Genomic DNA, 20811 nt, shown 5'->3' with positions numbered 1-20811 from the left:
TCCATGTGTCCCAAGCTACTAATATTCTCCTGTGTTGGTAGGATGTGACCTGAAGACTATTGCATGTGTCCCAAACTACTAATATTCTGCTTTGGTGGTAGGATGTGACCTGAAGACTATTGCATGTGTCCCAAACTACTAATATTCTGCTTTGGCGGTAGGATGTGACCTGAAGACTATTGCATGTGTCCCAAACTACTAATATATTCTGCTGTGGCGGTAGGATGTGACCTGAAGACAATTGCATATACATGTGTCCCAAACTACTAATATTCTGCTTTGGCGGTAGGATGTGACCTGAAGACTATTGCATGTGTCCCAAACTACTAATATATTCTGCTGTGGTGGTAGGATGTGACCTGAAGACAATTGCATATACATGTGTCCCAAACTACTAATATTCTGCTTTGGCGGTAGGATGTGACCTGAAGACTATTGCATGTGTCCCAAACTACTAATATTCTGCTTTGGCGGTAGGATGTGACCTGAAGACTATTGCATGTGTCCCAAACTACTAATATTCTGCTTTGGCACAGGATGTTGCCTGAAGACTATTGCATGTGTCCCAAACTACTAATGTATTCTGCTGTGGCGGTAGGATGTGACCTGAAGACTATTGCATGTGTCCCAAACTACTAATATATTCTGCTTTGGTGGTAGGATGTGACCTGAAGACTATTGCATGTGTCCAAAACTACTAATATTCTGCTTTGGCGCAGGATGTTGCCTGAAGACTATTGCATGTGTCCCAAACTACTAATATATTCTGCTGTGGAGGTAGGATGTGACCTGAAGACTATAAGGCAGGATTGTGATATATAGATTCTGTTTTGGAAGTGGGGGAGTGTCACTAAAGAACTATGGCCTATCCTCTTTTACTGAACAGATGTGACTGTGATGGAACCACCCCGTCCGCGCCGTCGTAATTCACCAACTGAGTTAGAGATACTGGAATAATATTACCAAAAGGTCGACAGATTGAATTGTCGTATGTCTCCCTTCTACGTGGCTTTTCAGGTTGGTCAACACGTCCCCTTTTTCCTAGGCCTATATATAGTGGTCAGCTATAAGCAAAGGAAGGATGACTATGTCCAGATTTCAACCGCTCTCTATTATTTGATCAAAATCCTGATTATAGTTTTGCTATTAATATCTGACCGAGGTCAATAATAATAATTTGATACAGTGATTTGGGGGTCATGTAGCTCGAGAGGATACGGTTAAGTTAGCCTTGGAGAGCACTTCACCAGACGCCCGGACCAGATGGCACGATTGATCGTTTCAATTCACGACGTTGTGCCGGACACCATCCCCTTCTTCGAAATACAAGGTTTGGCGTTTTTCCACTTTTTGCCGTTTGTCATTTTCGTAATAATGCGCCGGTAAAGAGGAGGTATCTCGGCCTTTCAGTGCAAAAGCAAAGGACGCGACGAAGGACGACATTGGGCGCACAATTACCGGGCAACTTACATGGAAACACGGACTCTGAAGTCTTAAGTTTTGTAAACGTGTGGTGATTAGAAAAGGAGACCCTTGCATGATTCGGAGACACGTTTTTCCTCGCATTTAGTGGACCTTGCATATATAAGGCTAGTTAGTAAAGCGTTCGCATTCGGTTTTAAATAAACTTTTTCATAGATTTTTTAAACGATCATTAATTGTTACTTTTGACCCCCAAGGCTTTTCTATCGCTTTCACTGGCAAATTGTGTTTGTCGTGTGCTTTTGTTCAGTGGATACATATTCCTTGGGACAGAATTTCAATCTATTGCCATCCATTGGCCCATGTAGGCCTACTTCCAGAAGGGCTGCTACATAAACTTGATTGATTGATAACGGGCACATGCCACAGTAACCACGCCCGGCTAAGGTCTATCCATCTATAATATCACTTTATTTCGGCAACTGTGACCCTACATTGCTCCCATATTATTTTTGAATAATTTGAATGAATGCAGCTAGCTGCGGACAGGAAACTCGAAATATTAGTGTCCCTTTGAACTCGTGGCAAAACAAAAATAGCCGCGCTTTTGCAATATTCTTGTGTTGCCCGCCATATCACCCCACACTCCACACAACGATTTCCAACAAATGGAATAACGATAAATATTGCGCATGCGTGATTATGACCCTGGTTGGAGTTTCACATTTTGACCTACATACGGGCATTGTAAACATGGTGGACTAAAGCAAAAAGTTGCAAATTATTTCTTTGATATTTTGTTCTTTCAAGAGCATCACTTGGGTGATTAGTAAGTATCATTCAGCAGATGTTGCAGTGATGCATCCAGTTTCTATATGGTGCAGTGAGATGGGCCATATATATTGCACAGTTTTCATAAACTGTCTTGTTTTGTCGAGCCTTACTGATAGTGATAGTGATTGCGAAACCAGGGCCCAACCATCGCCAGGGGTCAAATCCGAACACTTCTCTTCTGCATGTACTGCTGTGTGTGCATGTTCGTTGGTGACTGAAGTCACAGAAGGTCAGGGTTAAGAGTTCAGTCAAATCTTGGACCATCCATGCGACCATGGTATTGTAATACTTTTAACTCTTGCCTAGATCCTGAATCACTGAATGCCAAGCAGCTAACACTTGACTTACACTGACAGTCACGTCTCTGCAGTATGAGTTTGTTTGGCGGAAGTGTCATGTCATGGATGGACATAAGTGAACTGAATGGATGTGACAGCGTGTCGATCACTCAATAAGGGTTGTTGTTTTGACTTTATTTGACTTTCTTTCTCATCTCATTTTCTGCATGCTGCTGCTTGCTGTTGTTGATGTTTTGCGGATAGACGTCATTGACCAATGACCTTTTCAAAGAAGTTTGTTCGGGCGTGCTGACCAGTACGTTTTTCACCTGGAACAGGGTCACAGTGGCTAATATAGCTGTGAAGTTTCGTCGGGGGTACTTCTCCTTGCTCGGCATTAACTCACGCTAACATACCTTCATGTCTATAAAACTCCTTTATTCCTTCGACACAGAATCCTCACATCTCATCTTAAACCATGCCGTCTTCACCCCTCCCCACTCCTACGGTGTCTCATCATGGTCCCGTCACCCGGCAGCCTCCGAAGAGACTGGTGGCGCCATCTGGCCTAAGGCCAACACACCAAGAGCTACCAGATCACCACATAGCATTGTCCGAGTTGGCTTATTAGGCCTTCTGCAGGGTTCTGAGTGTACACATTTGATCTGTTTTGGCTCTGTCTCTGATTCGTCTTTGTTGCCTATTGTCCTTGTAGCAGTATGAGGGTTGTCATCCAAAGCCAAAACAAACCAAAATATTGGTACAGTGAACTAAAGAACATGTGTTAATGCAACCGCCGTCATTTTGTGTGCTGCTGGTTTGTTGTGGCCTTCAACGGCTTCCTCAGAATGGTGCGAAAATATCTGCTGACATGATAATCATTCATTATGGACATTTTTCATAAGGTGACATTTAATTGACTCCTTTTATGACTAGGTGTTGTCTGACTACATACATAGATTACGTTAACTGCGCAAACTCAAGTGACCCTGACAGTGACACCATTGCTTGGTCTGTGAATAGCTATGTTCTGGACCAGTTCATATGATTGATGGGAACATGCAAGGCCAAACCATTACATGTACTTGGAAAAAAAATTGGATGCCAGTTCCATAAGACATCTCCAGGAGATCATCAAACTAATTATATCAGTTTAGTTACCTTTTGAGAAAATTGTATGGAATTGGTCGCATATCATTGCATTACAATTCACATACTTATTTATTTGGTATGAAGAGATCTGTTGATTGAGAGAGTTCAGGATGAGTTCAAGAAGATGAGGGCTGATGTAACAATTGATTATGTGTGCGAGTATCATTAGTACAATGTTAAGGTCTCAGAAGTAACTGAAAGTAGTGGTATTTGTTGTTCAAGCAATCTCTTTGGGCTTTCTTGGCTGGGGGTAAAGTACTTTGAAGTGTGTGTGTGTGGGGGGGGGGGGGGCATGCTATAGGACTTCGAATCAGAGCTTCCTTATTCTTCAGCGGAGAGTCAGCTTCCAAATGTTCTGCATAAAAGTGCTGTAAACGAAAACTGCAGTCGTTGATGCTACAATGTAGTTGATCCATGGAAAAAACCAGTATGATTGATAAAGATTTTCTATATGTTTCCAGATCAAGAATGAAGAGGAAAAAACATAGTGTTTTGTCGTACCTAGTCAGGCGAGAATATGGACAACATTTACGAGGGGATGGCAGAGATATTGGTCATTTGTTTGTCGAAGATAAAGCCACTGATCCTGCGGTCAATAAGGTTGGTTGTTTTAACAACAGAAAACTGAACCATTTGAACTTTCTGCAAACATTTTTAAGTTATAAAAGTATTATATGTAGGTTCCATACTGACTATGAGGTTTGTCTGACCTGCATGGTCCCGCCAGTCCATGCTGTAAATTGAAGACTTATGTCATAGATAAGATAGATGAATACACTTGTGGATCAATTCTGTTTTATTAATATTCATGTAGAAATTTATGACCATTAGTCTTTACTCATGTACATGTACAATGTATGCAATATGACACATTTGTTCCTTTGCAGCCATGTGCCCTTTCTGGTCAAGCACGGTCCACCTTTGTAATGGTCTTTAGCCCTGATGGGTAAGTGTCATGAAATCTATGACTGAGTAGCTGTTATTTCTCTAAGTCTTAAGTTACTTTGCGCATGCGAAATTGGGGCAAAAGCCTTTGAAAGGTCATAACTTGTGTATCCTGTTAAAATGGCCCTGTCAGCAGATTTTGATCTTACAAAAAAGTACTTTAACAGTTTGTACATTTTCATGTCCTGCTCTTGGCAAAATCTGTTGCCAACACTCTTGAAGCATTTAAAAAGCTGGCCAGATTTATGTGTCTTCGTTATTGTATCCACAATTTAGTTTTCCTTTGTTCTTCCTTTCAATCCTAGTTCCCCCCTCTTTTATTTCAGCACTAAGGTGGCATCGACTCACGGCGACCACACTGTACGTGTATCAGACCTCGCCACAGGGAAATGCCTGCACATCCTACGAGGTCATCCAAGGACTCCGTGGTCCGTTGCCTTCCACCCTTCATCGAGTGATATATTGGCATCGGGGTGCCTGGGGGGTGATGTAAGGATATGGGACTTGAAGGTTTGTAGATAACAGCTTGTGTTGTTACTATAAAAATAGAAGAGTCTGTATTAGTGCTGATGTTCGGATGCACATTCAAACAACAGTAGATCATGAATATATAATAACATGATTTAAGGCTTTGCTACATGATAAACAATAATGAAATATTTGCAAAAACTAAAAAAAGAACAAATGAAGAATGCTGTCTTCAATGCCATCACTAACACTATCCCTTTTGCTTCCTTTCAGGGTGGCGGAAGTGAAGTATGGAAGGTTCCCAACAATAACAGTAACGTGATCGCCTCCCTGACATTCCACCCGTCAGATCATCTTCTCGTCATCGCCAGCGCCAACGTCGTCTATTTCTGGGATTGGAATCTCCCGGAGCCCATCGTCAGCCGATCAACCAATAACGATTATGAACAAATCAGGTATGACTTGTAAAGTTTTCAAGTGTGCTATGTGTACTGATAGCGGCCAAGCCAAACAGCTCATCAGGCCAACGCCCATACCAGATTTACCAGTAAATTTTTAGCGTTAGATGTAAATCTTTCAATACAAATTTATTTGCATTTTTCAGATGGGTGAAGTTTGACCCACTTGGTCAGCACCTGTTCACAGGGATAGCTAATGGCTCCACGGTACAGAGAGAAGACTCACTTCATCATGTATCACATTTTGGGTAAGTATCCTGATTTTTGTGTACCCTTTATAGAATGTATCCACATATACTTTTCCAATGGGGAGAAAAAGTCCCTTAAGTGTCAGGCTTTGAAATGCCGGCTGAGATTTTGATTTGGGGAATCTTCAAAGGCTTACGCCGTTCCTTCGGAATATGACTTTTGAAATTGAATTTGAGATTTTTTGTTGATGTAAATACACATTGATTAATTTAATATACATTTCAAGGTTGCTGTTGTGAACACCAATATAGATGACTGGATTGGTCAGTTTTCTACACGTTGACATGTCTCTCTGGTTACAGTACAGCGGCAATGTTTATTTTCATTTACCTGTATGCGAGCGGCGTAGATCTATAAATGATATTCTTGACCTTTTCAACCAATAAGGCTTAACCAGGAAATTGTACCCAGCATTTAAATTCTCATTGTTCATTTCAGATACTCGAATGATGATCCTTACATGGATCCCCACAGAGCAGGATTGCGACGGCAGTATTATGACCTCGTCTCCAGGTACAACCAGCACCAACGAGATAGCTTTGGTTACGATAGCATACACACCTCCGCTGGTAAGGTTTAAATCTGTAGAAATACATGGAGCAGTCTCACTGCACGGGATTGGTGTCATCCTGTGAATAAGATGTCGGACTCGTATTCCATTGCTTGTAACCTTGGATAGGTTATTCTACATCGATTCATTGCCCCTGTTGTCTATGTCAGGTCTAGCAGTAAATAACATCAAAGTGACTGTCCCTTGTGGTGGCCTGCTCCACCCTGCCCGAAGATGGAGTCATTTGGTGAATAACTTGGCACCAGCTGTAGTACACCTCAACTGAAACTGTAATCCCTTTTTTTGTGACACTCAGATTTTCGTAAGTCTTGCGTTATTAGGCCAAAACGTGAACATTAAAACAAACTTATCTATACACATTTTAATCACAATTAATCATGAAATGTCTTTCTATTACAGGACGAACAGGCACGACCCCGAGTGGCTCCACCTACACCCAGTCAGCAACACAATCGTCAACGCTCGATATCGATCTTCTTGAACCAATGTCTCCGACGCGCCTCACAGCCTTGGACGATGCGCGACAATACGCTTCAATTGTAACGAACATATCAAATCGGTCACACACTTCTCCAACTGCTGGAGGTGATAATGTGCCACGCTCTCTTGCTTCATTCTCATCTCAGTCGCTGAACAATTCTGATGCTACGGAAAACTTGCGTAATTCCAGTTCCTTATCTAGTCCGCCACGCTATCGTGGTAGGTGGCGCTACGTTAGTCGTGAACCCGGTGCTGCGTCCCGATTGAGTGGATTCTTACGCAATAGTCAAAATAGTCAAAGTGGATCACAACAACATGACAGTTCTGAAAGTAGTCCACGTGATAGGTATGAGAGGTTTAGTGAACCGTTACGTAGTAGTCCGCGTGAGCGGCCTAGTGAAGCCATGCGATCAAGTAATCTACGGGCTTCGCTGCATCGATACCTGAAGACAAAGAAAGAGGAGTCTCCAACTGTCAAAAAGTCTGGTGATGGTGGTGGGCCTTCTCATAGAGCTGCTGCGACTCCAAATGACGGAGCCATTGGGAGTGGACGTGATCTGGCTTCACGGCATTTGAAACAAGAAACAGATAAGTCTTCAGAGTCGGTCGACACCTCCCAGAATTCCATTCTTTTATCTCATCTTGCTTCCTCTGAGCCGCACCTTTCAAAAACCTCGACGACAAAAGTTTCTATGACCGGCGCACAGCGTTCTAAGCCAAGTTTTGTCCCGCGGGTTTCTGGTTCTGACGGAGCTACTGCAGATGATCAGTCGCGGGAAACAAGGCCAAGGAGTTCGTTGCTCAGATCTTGGTTGAAAAGTACCAAATACAAGTCGTCTTCTGGTGCATCCAATACGGACGGTAACTCGGAGCCTGGCCAAAATCCTGGCACATCCGGTCACAATGCGACGCGAGATCCTAACAGGAATACGGCACGGTCTGTTACCGTCATCAGACCATCAACTGTTGATTTGCCACGTATACTTGGCAGTCATGACATGAGTCGTGAGGCAAGTTCTGAAGATTTGGAAAGCCGCGCCACAGCTCGGGTAAATGGGTCTGGGGCAACAGGAACAGGGTCGATGCACTGTGAGAGGTGTCTGACCAGTAGGAATCTAGTCCTTCACGAGAGCTTGCCAAGATCTTTGACACCTCCACAGCCTTTGTACGGTGCTCCTGCGCCTTGTAACCAAGCGGATGTAAGCTGTGAAACAGACGACAACACAAATAGTAGTCAGCATCGGAGCATTGGCACTGAGACGAATAAAGCTGGATGTCGTAAGTGTAGTCCTCATTCTGACAATAAGGGTAAAGGAAAACCGTTTTCTTCCTTTTCTAAGAGACATGATTTAGGAGAGAGTGAATCCAGTAGAGAGACACCTGTGTCCACGAAATCGGATAGTGACTGTGATGAGCCACCGCGGAAGCGAATTAAGTCCGATCCATCAGTCTCGGATTCTAAAAATGTGTCCGATGGTTCCAGTCATGCGTTACATTCAAAGACTGATGCAAATGCGTCTGCAAATGCACAAAATGATCCGGAATCTGGTAGCAGTAGAGTTTCTTGTCTGCGGGATGCTGTCTGCAGTTCGTCCTCGGATCATATCAAGTCGGATTCGGATCCAGTGTTGGACCGTGAATCTGATCCCGCTGTGGATACGAGAAATCAGGAGCCTTTGCCTGGTCCGAGTTCCCGGATAGGGCTATTTAGGCCTACTCCTTCGAACTCGATGAGCAATGTGTATCAACCCTCCACATCTGGAAGTACCAGCCCTGCCTCCACTTCTCCTGGTTCTAGAGATAGGGAGGAGTCAACATGCACACTGCCAAACTGTTCAAATTTCCGTGGTATTAGTCAGAGTCATGATACGAATCCTGGGGACAATAGTTCAAGAATGCACACTAATCTCTCTCGGCGGTATCACAGACTGCATGATTTTCGGCAGAGAATCTTGGATATTCACGATCGACTTCAGCAGAGGCAACGCAGTCGAAGCGTCCAAGATCGCTTACGTTTAGCACGCCCGCCCCGCTCTGCGTCGTTCCAAGATCGAGTTGAAGCGTTAAGACAGGAGAGGTTACGTACCGTGGACAGGTACGCCCGGCATAGGCTTGACCGCGGGAACCTACCGGCAGGCCCGTATGTGATTCCCCACATTACCATCACCAGGCCTCCGGATTCACCTCCAATTCGTAAGTACTTACTGTGTCGACCTTTTTAAGCTGGTTGAATATGTTTCTGCCCGAGCTATCTAAACATCAACTTATATTTCATTCCTGGATGTGTATAGGCCATCTGCTAGGAATTGACACAATCCAAATGTATCGCAGGCAATGCTAGAGTCAATGAGCGTCGACGCCCTTTAGTCTATACTCTCAACCGCCGAAAAACAATTTTGATTGGAAAAACTAGACGACAGACTGAAATTAAAAGGTGTGAAAATTTTGCGGTTCAAAGTAGAAGTGAACATGCTAAATACAATTGTTTAGTTTGATGGTGAAATTCATAAAATCAGTTGTTGATTTTCAGCTGAGCCGGAGCCCGAGGATGAACCTGATGACCGGCAGGAGATGTTGAGGGACCTTGAAAAGTAAGTCAGATATAACGCTGGACCTCAGGCAGAAAACAGCAAAACCCACTTGGCCCCTAACCATAGTGGCACGTAAAAATGCTAATCCCATCTTGGAGGAGAAATACTCCCATCGAGAATAACACCTCACTCTTTGAGTTGACTAATAAATATCAATTGTTCCGCTTGCTCACTCTTTGACTGCTTTTTTTAGCATGCGAATGGAGGCGATGAGGACACGCCATGCTATCAGAACTCGTGAGAGAACTTGGCAGCACCAACAGGGCCAGCAAGGTCGTACCTGGCATCAGCTCCAGCGCCGGTACCTCCATCCTCATTACGCAGTCGGGATTCTGGACGAGACCATCAACCAACCAAATGACAGTATTCAGTCGGCAATCAACAGAGCTATTGCGGGTAAGATTCAAAATTTGAAATAAGTAGCGTAGGCTGTCAAGTGTTCTAGGAACATTGGAGGTTGCAGCAAACCTCTCTGAGATTTCATATGCGTAAGTGTCAACTCTGGCAGCTCTTCATAGACAATGTTGGACGGTTGGAGATGCTGTCGTGTTACACTCTAGTTGATGAAAATGCTATGTTTGATATGATAACCAAGGGGAAGTGGCAGAAGGATGTTACTGCTGAGTTTTCAGAAACCTTCCTCCTCTTTAGCTTTACCCTCTTATGATGTAACCGCCGAGTCTTCAGAAACCTGCCCCATCTTCAGTTTAACCCTCTAGGATCTAACCGCTGGCTAAGTCTTCAGAAACCTGCCTCCTCTACAGTTTAACCCTCTGTTTCTCTCACCATTTCCAGGCGTTTACTTGGGAAATGGCGAGACGGCAGTCGCGAACAATATCGTGGATAAAACATATCGTATTCAGCGGTGGTACTTTGATGTTCAAGACATTCCTTACATTGATCAAGGTAAGTTAGCCAAGGTTGACAATGTGAAATGGTTAAGAGTCAGATGGAATTGTGTATGTACTGTATGTATTCTAATGAAGCCAATCAGAAGAATTGTTTGACTGTTGCATAAGACAGTTACTTGCCACCTTCTATTCACAAAATTTAAGCCTAGTTCTCAGTCATGAAAGGCTGAGGTAGCCCCTCGTCCAACTCCAGGCGAAGGAATTTTCTGATGTTGCAGCCCAAAATTACAGCTATCACCCCTTTGTTGGTTTGTATTCAGAGTGTCCCAGGTTCAAAGTACAATATAGTCCATGCCTTTTGACAAACAAGTCAGGTCACATTTTGATTAGATTTCATGCAGCAAGGAGATTTAACCTGTGTATCAAATAGCAATGGGAAAATCAAAATATGGATCTTGACTTCTTGGTCTGCTCTTTTATATGATGGACATGTAATTGTTGACATCATGAATATTGTTTACATGAAGACATTTCTCAACCTGTTTTCTCTTTGATCCACAGCGGATGAAAACATAGTCGTCCCACACTGCAAACTGCACAACGACACCAGCGCTGAAATCTCCCAAGACGGCCACCTATTGGCCACATTTGTTCCTAGTCATCGCGGGTTCCCAGATGATACCATATTGGCAGTTTATTCCCTGGAGCCTGATACCCTCGGCCAGTGTTGGTACACAAAAGGTTTCGGTGAGTACTTGATAGCCATCTGGAAGTTCATTCTCAGCTGACAGTTTCAAGGGCAGATCGAACTGGCTCACCAAAATCTAAAGAGGACAACTCAAGAAGATAGGTACAATGTCACTCCAACTTGGTAGCCACCTGTTTGAAAAACATCCCAGTCTGGTATAGTACGACCACCCGTATCTGTAATGGCATCAGCCTTTTGCTGACGTCACAGATGCTGCTCCTCTGATGGTTTCGCAGTGACTAATTGACTTGACTCATTACTGGAAAATTTCAACTCTCATTCATTAACCATCACACTTTTGTAGCAGATTCCTTATATTTAGTTTATCACAAGTTGAAAATGAGCCAATTTGCCAACTCCTGGCTTCGCAAACATTTCGCAGTTGACAGTGTCGTGTAGATTGTAATTTGTATATGATTGAACGATTGAACAGGCTGCTGTGTATGTGTTTTAGGTCCTAATGCTATCTCGGTGAGCATCTCCCCGCTTAACCAGTATGTCCTAGTCGGTCTTGCCGCCAGGAGGTTGGCCTGGGTCTTCTCTCAGTCACAGCAGGTCGCTCAAGTCTACAGTCTCTGCAACAAGGAGGAGGGAGAATTGTCAATGAAGGTATGCAAATAGACATTGGTGGTCTGATTTTAAGATTTTGAGGCAGTTGGTAGCAGCTGTGTTGCAAAATATGAAAAAATATTTCCTTACAGAATTTCAGTGTCAGCAATATGATTTGAAAGAAGTTTTTTTACAGTTGTTGTATTGTAGGTAGTTCAAAAATCCTTACCTTAAACTTCTGGAGTTTGGCTCTTATACGGACTCGCTGGTAGTTTGAGTAGCAAACTGTGCTTTACAAAACGAGGGTTTGAAATGTAGTCAACTCTTGATAATTGCCTCAAGAGAATTTCTAATCAGTGGAATCCTCCATCACTGATATGATCTTGATAAATGAGAGTGGGCCCTGCGGTCTCTGGGGTTACCCGGCTAGAGACCACCACTTGGGTGTAGTCTGATACCACAGAAGTCCCACTCACCGGTTTTTGTGTATAAATTGCCCAATCTTGTTATATTCAGCACGTGACCGACATAATGCATCCCTGTGATTCAGAAACACGCACCCACCACATCAGTGTGAACTCGGCCAAGTGGTTGCCTGGCCCGGGTGAGGGAATTATGTATGGGACAAACAGAGGTGATCTCCACATATGTCGGCCAGGGTAAGTTCTTTTAAATAAATTTGTAATGTTTTTGTTTAAAAAAAGAATGGAGTCGAGAGTTTGTGAGCTGTAAGCTCATTATTTGCTCTTTAGGCAATATTTTGATGATTTGTACCATAGGAGGGAACTGAGTGACCCACTCGGAGGAGACCTACGCTGTCGAAGGGAGTTGCCCTTTTTTATCGCATGAGTTGACTGGGAATCAATCCCCGGACCACCGAGGTGACAGGCTTCTAAGGCTGCGTATCCATAGGCTGTTCCGTGCCCTGCACAACATTCCCTTTTTACCGCCTGGCGCGCCACACGGACAATGAACCTTCGTTGGTGTTTTTGATCGTTCCCATAGGTTATGCCGTGTCACATTGCGGGCATATATGCACTGTGGATTGGGAATATTTTTATATTATTATATAGTTTATTTATCGTACTCTTGTACATTTTACAGTATTGTGCATTGTGCGCTTACAAGAAAAGGTGCATTGAACAAGACAAGAACGTAAAAACAAAATACATGTATCAAAGTCTATTTATGAAAGAAAAATTATCATGGATCCTCTGCCGCGGGGGGGGCAAAGGTCAACTTATCATTCGCATGCTAGATGCGTAATAGCATCTGACAGCTCATCTCTATCAAAGAGGTGATAGTCACCCCTGTCTCTCATCAGTATAAGATCCCTGATCACACTGCCTATGTCATTCGTTTCGATATCACCAACTTTGTTACCCCTTCTAATAAGGTTGTCCCTATCGGTCCCTATCTACTCACATAGTACATTGATGTTTCCCCCGACGGAGGAACTACTTCCGTAAATGACTAATTTCGCAGACAGTTCAACCAGTTCATTATTACTTCTCAGAGCAGTCTTAAAAAATTTTTAAAACCTGCTGTGCATCTGAAATTCCGGATTGATATCCCGGCATATAGTAGGCAACAAATTTGAGTGTGTCCGATACGGTAATTTGAATAGTTTCCTTATACATTTCCTCCAGGTCGTAAGCAGTCTATCCATGTGCCTAGAAGAAAAATCCCACAGTACGCTGCCGTATAAACACATGACATATGTTTTGAACAGGCGATATTTTACATCAATGTCGCAATGACCAAATGCAGAGACAAGTGCATTAGTTCGGGCAATCATGTTTCCAATAGCTTGATCAATAAGTGTCTGCTCGGCGTGGGAGCCTATGATATGGCCCAGGTGATTTGCTATATCTTCTACCTCAAGTCTGTTGTTTTGCCACCTTAAAAAAGTATCGGCTGCTTCTTTTCCAAACAATAGGAAGTGTGTTTTAATGACATTGAACAATAATCTATACTCCTCGGAATATCTATCACAAATCTTAAGCATTTCCTGCATGCCATGTCTAGTGGGGCACAATAGAACTACATCATCGGCGTACGCCAATGCCCCTACAAATTGTTGGCCAATATAACATCTGTAACTCGACTGTTTCAAGTCCAGTAGCATTTCATCCGAGTAAATGCAGAATAAAATAGGGGACATTACTCCACCCTGCTTTATACCATTTTTTACATTAATTACCCTACTTAGAGTGTCCTTCCATTTTACTTGGACATATTGACACGTGTACAGCGTTGCCAGAAATTTCACAATCAGTGGACAACATTTCTTTTTTACTAACAAGTTGAACAGCCTGGTGTATTAAATCCTGTAGAATGCACGACTGGCATCTAATAACGTCACGTAAACATTACTTCCATGCGAGAGATAATAATCAATAGCTTCTTTGAGCACAAATGTACACTGGGTGGTAGAACTCTTTTTCTTAAACCCAAATTGCAGATCAGATGTGCAAAAAACCTGAGGGCATTTTTCCATAATGATGTGGTCTAACACCTTACATAAGACACTACTTAATGCGATTCCTCTATATAGGCCCATATTGGGATTGAACATGTCCATTCTTTTGTGAGTGAACAACACGGAAGCAATGTCTGAGGCGAAATTAATTCAAGAGGTTCATCAACGGGAACTACTCTGGGACCCCGAAACTGATGATTATCATAACAAGCACGAACCTGTAATTTGTTGCTTAAAAGTCACGTTTTATATACATGTACATGTCAATTTGATGTTGCAAGTGAAAATACAAGTTACTTGTATTTTCATTTTCAATATTCATAAGAAATTGTCTTCTGAAATAATGACAGCGTGCGGATAAACGCGATTGACCGCTGCGAAATGAGGACTACAATGGCCTACATGACCAAAAAGGAATATCCAATGGAGACGCAGGGCATAGTGCCAGGTCACAAGGCTGTTACGCCATAACGCCACACTACACAAGGGCATACCCTATGGATACGCGGCCTAAGACAGTCACAATGTTTGCTGCTATAAAATGCAAAAACTCAGTTAAAATTTATTCCAAAAATGTCGTACAATCCCATTCATTTGTATTCTGCTAATATTTGATCAAAGGTATTCATAATGAGAGTGTTCATAGCTACAGTTCATCTTAATCTTTATGACAGTACTGTCAGATTTGTTTCCATTCTTTTGCAGTAAAAAGGGTCCATATACCAGCCGGGGCGATGACTCCTCATCCGGCCCTCCCCCTTCACCCTCCAGCAGTATTCACAACATGCCCTCGCAGAACTTGCGGCGAAATCTGATGGAGATGCTTGGACTGCAGGTTCCCCGGACAATCAGTACTGCTACACAGACTCCTCCTGGCCCACAGCGGACGACATCGACTCAGACACTTGTATTTGGTTCGGATGATTCGACGTCAGATTCAGAATAATGCAGTCTGTGATACAAGCACAATCATAATTGAACATACTAAAGGAACGGCCCCAATTAAATTTTATCTATAACTTGTTTGTTAGCGATTTTATTGGTGTGTACTCCAAGTTATGAATAATGTGACATTGATTTGCAACTTTCTCCTTGGAATGGGAAAATAGCCTTGGATTAGCCGTTTATAAAACGTATCCTGAAATCTGTAGTGTCTATCTTCACTGAAGTGAGAGTCATTGTAAAAGTACTTGGCCTGACTGATTGAACTCAGGAGGTTTTGGAATTGTTAGCCGGTGTTACTATAATAATATTTATGTCGTGTAAGCTTATATTTATGTCTTGTGTCGAATGTCTGTTCAACTTACATGTACTGTACCTTTTCAAGGTGATTAAATCATCTCTTTTTAGTTTCTTTTAGATGCTAGGCAGTTAACAAATCATGTCTGTCCTTTCCGTAAAGCTTACCAGGTACTGTCGGGGTTAGTTGTGTTCTGTCCCTTGCTTCATTCAACACCGGCATGCCTGGTGTCTAATATATCTGTTGCAAGGAAGAAGAGACATCAATTTTGTCTATGAAGTCATTTTGATGCATATAAGGATGCTGATACACTATTTGTGTTAACATTGCTGCTCTCAAACTTTGTCATACATGTATGTTGATTATCTGGGCCCGGTCGTTAACCTCTTGAATCCCAAAACTTGAAAATCCCAGGATTCCAGGGTGGTCACGTGGTTGCAAAATTGGGTCTGACTTTTCACGATGTATAGCGCCCGCCTACAACCGCCAAAGTCCAGTACCGAGGCGCCATCTACCCAGGCATGCTCTAACTAACCCTACTGTACATCAAACACGCTAAAACAAGCAATAAACTAGCGTCCCAGCTCAAGAGAATAAAAATATCACTGAGACCGACCTGTCGATCGTTGGGGAAAAAACGTTATTTCAAAATGACCGACTGGTCGGTCACTGGGATTCAAAATGTTGACATCATGTGGGTGTGGGTTTGACATGTACATGTATTACTGAAGGCAGCACTGTGCCCACTATTGTGCTCTCAGCTCTGACTTTAGTCGAAGGTTCATTTGGGAGCATCTGCATGTACATGTACCAGTCCTGTTAAAAATGTCTTTGTGGCACAACCACATCGGTGCAAGCTCCTGTTGGAAAAATTGTGATCACAAATGGTCGTAGCCAATGGGTGATATGAATAAAGACTAGCAAATGCTTTTATCTAAATCTCCATGTACATTTACACTAGGCCTTTCTGTACAAAACCGGAGTAAAAGCATTTGCTAGTCTTTATTCATATCACCCATTGTCATGTTGATTCTTGTGAGTGCAAATCCAAAATAAAGTTGAAATATGACATTCTTAAAACTTGTGTTTGAATTTTCATCTCAGCTTCATAGAGTGTTCTTTGGAGTAAGTAGCATCCAGGAGACTGATAAAGAGGGGAGACCCTGTCCTCACTTTTCAAAATTTCATGTCAGATTTACAGCTGATTGAGTAGGCTACTAAAAGACTGAAAATGTCTGTGGCTATAACCAGCTGGAAGAGTGAAAACGGATCAAACAGATGATGAGAAAATATAGATATTGGCTGGCCCCTCCTGTAGAAACAATGTCACAATCGCCACAGGTGAGACAACTATCACAGTATGTGTGTAAAAGAGATAGGCCAGCTTCTCCTTCAGAAACGATGTCAGTCACCACAGAAGAGACAGTCCTCGCAATATGTGTAAGAGAGAATGGCCTGTCTCCCTGTAGGAACGATGTCACAAAGATGAGAAAACCATCACAGTGTGTGTCGGAGAGATACGTCAGCTTCTCCTTCGGAAACGATGTCACAGTCACCACAGAGGAGACAGTCCTCGCAATATGTGTAAGAGATGTCAGCTTCTACTATAGAAACGATGTCACAATCCCCGCACAGATGAGACAGATTGGTCAACTACTCCTGTATAAACGATGTCACAATCACTACAGTTGAGACAATCCCCAGACGGCAAGAATGGGTGATCAACTGCAGACAAACAAGGGGTGAATCGGTGGTCCAATAGTAGCACCAACCAGCGAATGTACAGCAGTTATGGTCAGTATCCTTCTGTTTGAGAGATTTGCCGGCTCCCCGTGTAGAAACGATATCACAATCACTACAGATGAGCCTCACAACCCTCACAACCCTCACAATATGTGTTAGAGAGTGGCGGCTTCTCCTGTAGAAACGATGTCACAATCTCCACAGATGAGACAACCATCCCAATATGTGCAGGAGAGATTCGCCATTACCAGCTACGCCTTTAGAAACGATGTCACAATCACCATAGAAGAGACAAACATCACAACAAATGTGGGACTAGAGATAGGTCAGCTTCCCCTGTAAAAACAATGTCACAATCACCACGGATGAGACAACCTCGCAACAAGTGTAGGAGAGATTGGCCGGCTTCCCTGTCACCACAATCGCCACAGTTGAGACAATCCTCAGACAGCAAGAATGGGTGACCCACTGGAGGCGAACAAGGGGTGAATCGTTGGAACACCAGCAGTGACCAGTGACACCCACCAGCTAATGGTGGTTACGGTCAGTACCCTCCAATTGGAGAGATTGTCCGCCGGCCTCTCCTGCTAACCATGTGTAGGAGAGATTAGCCAGTTCCTCCCGTGGAAATGATGTAACAATCATCACAGTTTAGACAATCATTACAATGTTGACTCCTCCAGTTGGTCGATTCTTAACGAATACATATATGTTTTGACAAGTCTTGGGGTCGTTTGCTTGCCGTAGATCAAGCACCGGGGATAAAAAACATTGGTTTTATGTGTCGTTTGAAGGACAAACCAAAGGGTTAGGTATCTTTCTCAAGGACGCAAAGACGAAACTGCAATGATATTTTCGAGGGAGAAACCTTCGACTCGGCGCTCTGCCCACTAGTCTCCCTCTGTCAGCTGGTTATTGGTTATCTCCACTGCATGTACTTTTAATCACCAAACCCACCCGCACTTCCGGTGGACTCTGCTCACGGTGTCGATAAGCATACATAGCTATAATGTGTTTGTACGGGAGAAACGTACAGAGCTATATTCGGGACCTGGAGCGTTCTACTTTAGATTGTTTCTCTCCAACTGGCCGAGACAAGATGAATGTTTTTATAGACGTGTTAGGTACCACTTTGGCCGATGGGGTACTTGCTAATATTATTGGAAAGAGTCCATTTGCCAATTTCTTTGTTATTTAGGGTGGTTAATATCCATCTGTCAGAAAAATGGCCACCAAAAAAGGTTATATTTCGGCTGCATTAGTATATATATAATATGCACTTGCTACCCTTCATAACAAAATTTCTTATCACAACTTCTTCCTGCTGTATACAGAAGTATACAAAAGTATACAAAAAGTAACACGCTAGCAGAGCGGATTTCTTTTGTCGACAGCAAAATATGGACGCATTCCGTAATATAACGGTGTACGCGGTTTATGCCTGTTTCGCCTATTCCTGTTTCGCCTATTCCTGTTTCGCCTACACAATTCCTGTTTCGCCTATTCCTGATTCGCCTATTCCTGTTCCGCCTATTCCTGTTCCGCCTATTCCTTTTCCGCCAGATGCCAGCTGGAGGTGTGGCAGCACTAATCTTGCCTCGCAATGGAATACTAACGGAATTTTTCGCAAAGCTTCCGGCGCACTAGAACACAACGATGTTGTAACATGTCAGAGGGCAAAGTAATTACATGTAGTTGTTTTCGATGCAATTATGTTTATATTTCAAATATGTACAATGTAAAACAACAAAACAAACAATGTTATTTGCCTCATACACTTAACTATGTAAAAACTCTGATCAATGTTTCGGAAGTGACGCATTAGTTGCTGTGGTGACTACGGACCATACCAATCATATGTCACTAGGAAAGGGCCGGCTCGATTCTCGACATTGTGGGAAAATCAAACAACCACTGAGCATTCTTGCATCATTTGGCAGTAGAATTAAGGTTTATTCTGAGACCCACCCAACACTTTGAATGTTGCTGATGCCTAATGTGCGCACTTCAATCGACGGATATTCACTGGCTCCTTCTGGGATTGGTTCCATTCCATACTCGCTTGTGACTTGAAAAATTCCAAACCTTCAGATTGGCCAATACGAAAGGAAGTCTCCCGAATTTTGGAATTTCACCAGAGGTTCTTCAAGATACGTTTGAGAAAAGTTAATGGTCATCATGTCAAATTTGAAAAGTCTCGGTCAGTCATTCCCCGCGGAAGAACTCGTTGTAAATTGGGATGATTTCGTGCTCAGCGGAACAAAATGCGAATATAAAGAGAAAACGTTTGTATTTGGGAAGTCAACTTTAGATGCGGATGACGTCATGAGTGCAATCTGGAATGATGACGTCACTTTTGTTGACCAACTTCATTGTCGATGCTATATGGAAGAGGATTCCCCATTTTTAGGGAATATTCAGTTCGAGGCGTCAGAGCTGATGAGAAACGCAGCGTTAGAGATCAAGCTGGGGGATTTCAGTTTGGTACAGAACTGCTCCTTTAAGAAACCGTTAATTTTGGCCGCAATGTTCGGCGCGAAGAAAATAGTCCGGCGCGTTTGTGAGAGGTCCATTAGTGACGTCATAAATTGCGTCGATGTCGGTGACAACAATTTCGTCCACGCCTTGGTTTGGGGAAGTCACTTCGAATTGAAAGATGAAAACTCCTTCGTAGAAATCTATAAGGACATTCTTTTATTAATTGACGACCACGCAAATCGCAGGCGCCTACTTCATTCTGAGAACTCGCTGAAGCGTCGGCCGCTAGAACTTGCGTCAAAACTGGGACAGTATGAACTTTTCCAGGCAATCTTAGAAACTGATGATGTTTACAAGACGGTTGAGGTTACCAAAGGACCTTTCACTCAAGTCAGATATGATATCTCGGAGTACATGAAATCGGTAGGAGGAAACCGATGCGACAGATCGCCCCTGTTTGATTTCACGCAAATTACATGCTCCCAGCTGAAGCGGTTTTCTGCGGTCGGGATGATGGAAAATCAGGCAGTGTCCGAGTGGGTCCGGCGGACGATCCGCCGTAACACCCCACTCATAGTCGCGTGGTTTCTCTATAGATTCCTTTTTATTGTTTTGCAAATTGTGTCATCCAGCGTCATCAGATCTTTCCTGGCCATCACAGCATATATAGCATTTTCAGGGGATTATCATCGGCGTCTGTTATACCCTGCGATTAAAGCGAATGACTCATCCACCCTCGACGGCATTTACCCGCCAAATATGACGGATGTTCGATGTGCGGTCGACCAGATGCGCACGTCTTACACGTATACGACTTACTATAAGTATCTTTCACTATTTGCAACCTTGCCGACATGTGCTTACACCATCTTCAGCGTCCTTTTCGACCTTGTCGACATAGTAATGTTGCTTACCTGCGGTCGCAAAGAAGACTTCGTCATCCACGGAGGAACGCGCATTGTGGACAACACATTCTATCGTGTGACATTTTTTCTAGGATCTATTTGTAATGTTACGTACCTGATGGCGGCAGTCGTCACAATTTTCGGGCAGTTCACCGAACAGCTTTTTCGAAAAATGACAACAACGGCCTTGTTTGCTTACCCGATGAGCAGAGTCCTCGTTATTTGGACCACGCTGTACTTTTGGCAGTTGCTTCCCGGAATAGGAGAATTCGTCATCGCTTTCCAAAGAATGATGAAAAAAATGATGCAATTCCTCATCTTATTTGTTGGCATTTTCATATCATTCGCTTACACTTTCTCAGAAATT

General features: G+C 43.1%; 1 protein-coding gene across 1 annotated transcript; it reads left to right on the top strand.

The window, feature by feature from the left end:
- The first annotated feature begins 2169 nt into the window (after positions 1-2169).
- On the top strand, positions 2170-16398 carry LOC135488180 (activating molecule in BECN1-regulated autophagy protein 1-like). The gene is made up of 15 exons (XM_064772666.1): positions 2170-2251; positions 4148-4286; positions 4574-4632; positions 4958-5141; positions 5373-5554; positions 5704-5805; positions 6245-6375; positions 6777-9050; positions 9388-9448; positions 9642-9844; positions 10244-10354; positions 10861-11046; positions 11502-11656; positions 12113-12255; positions 14784-16398. The coding sequence occupies exons 2-15, from the start codon at positions 4155-4157 to the stop codon at positions 15022-15024; spliced, it is 4164 nt and encodes a 1387-aa protein (XP_064628736.1). The 5' UTR covers positions 2170-2251; positions 4148-4154; the 3' UTR covers positions 15025-16398.
- The last annotated feature ends 4413 nt before the right edge of the window (positions 16399-20811 follow it).

The sequence above is a fragment of the Lineus longissimus genome, chromosome 5 (assembly GCF_910592395.1).
Source record: "Lineus longissimus chromosome 5, tnLinLong1.2, whole genome shotgun sequence".
Taxonomy (NCBI): domain Eukaryota; kingdom Metazoa; phylum Nemertea; class Pilidiophora; order Heteronemertea; family Lineidae; genus Lineus; species Lineus longissimus.
Note: the sequence above shows the minus strand (reverse complement) of the source record. Positions and strands in the feature narration are given on the sequence as shown.

What these genes read in the sequence shown, in the direction of transcription:
- LOC135488180 (XM_064772666.1), top strand. Translation starts at nt 4,155, where the DNA reads ATGAAGAGGAAAAAACATAGTGTTTTGTCGTACCTAGTCAGGCGAGAA. An exon ending in TAAGGATATGGGACTTGAAG is followed by an intron (nt 5,142 to 5,372) that starts GTTTGTAGATAA and finishes GCTTCCTTTCAG; the next exon opens with GGTGGCGGAAGTGAAGTATG. An exon ending in CATCATGTATCACATTTTGG is followed by an intron (nt 5,806 to 6,244) that starts GTAAGTATCCTG and finishes TGTTCATTTCAG; the next exon opens with ATACTCGAATGATGATCCTT.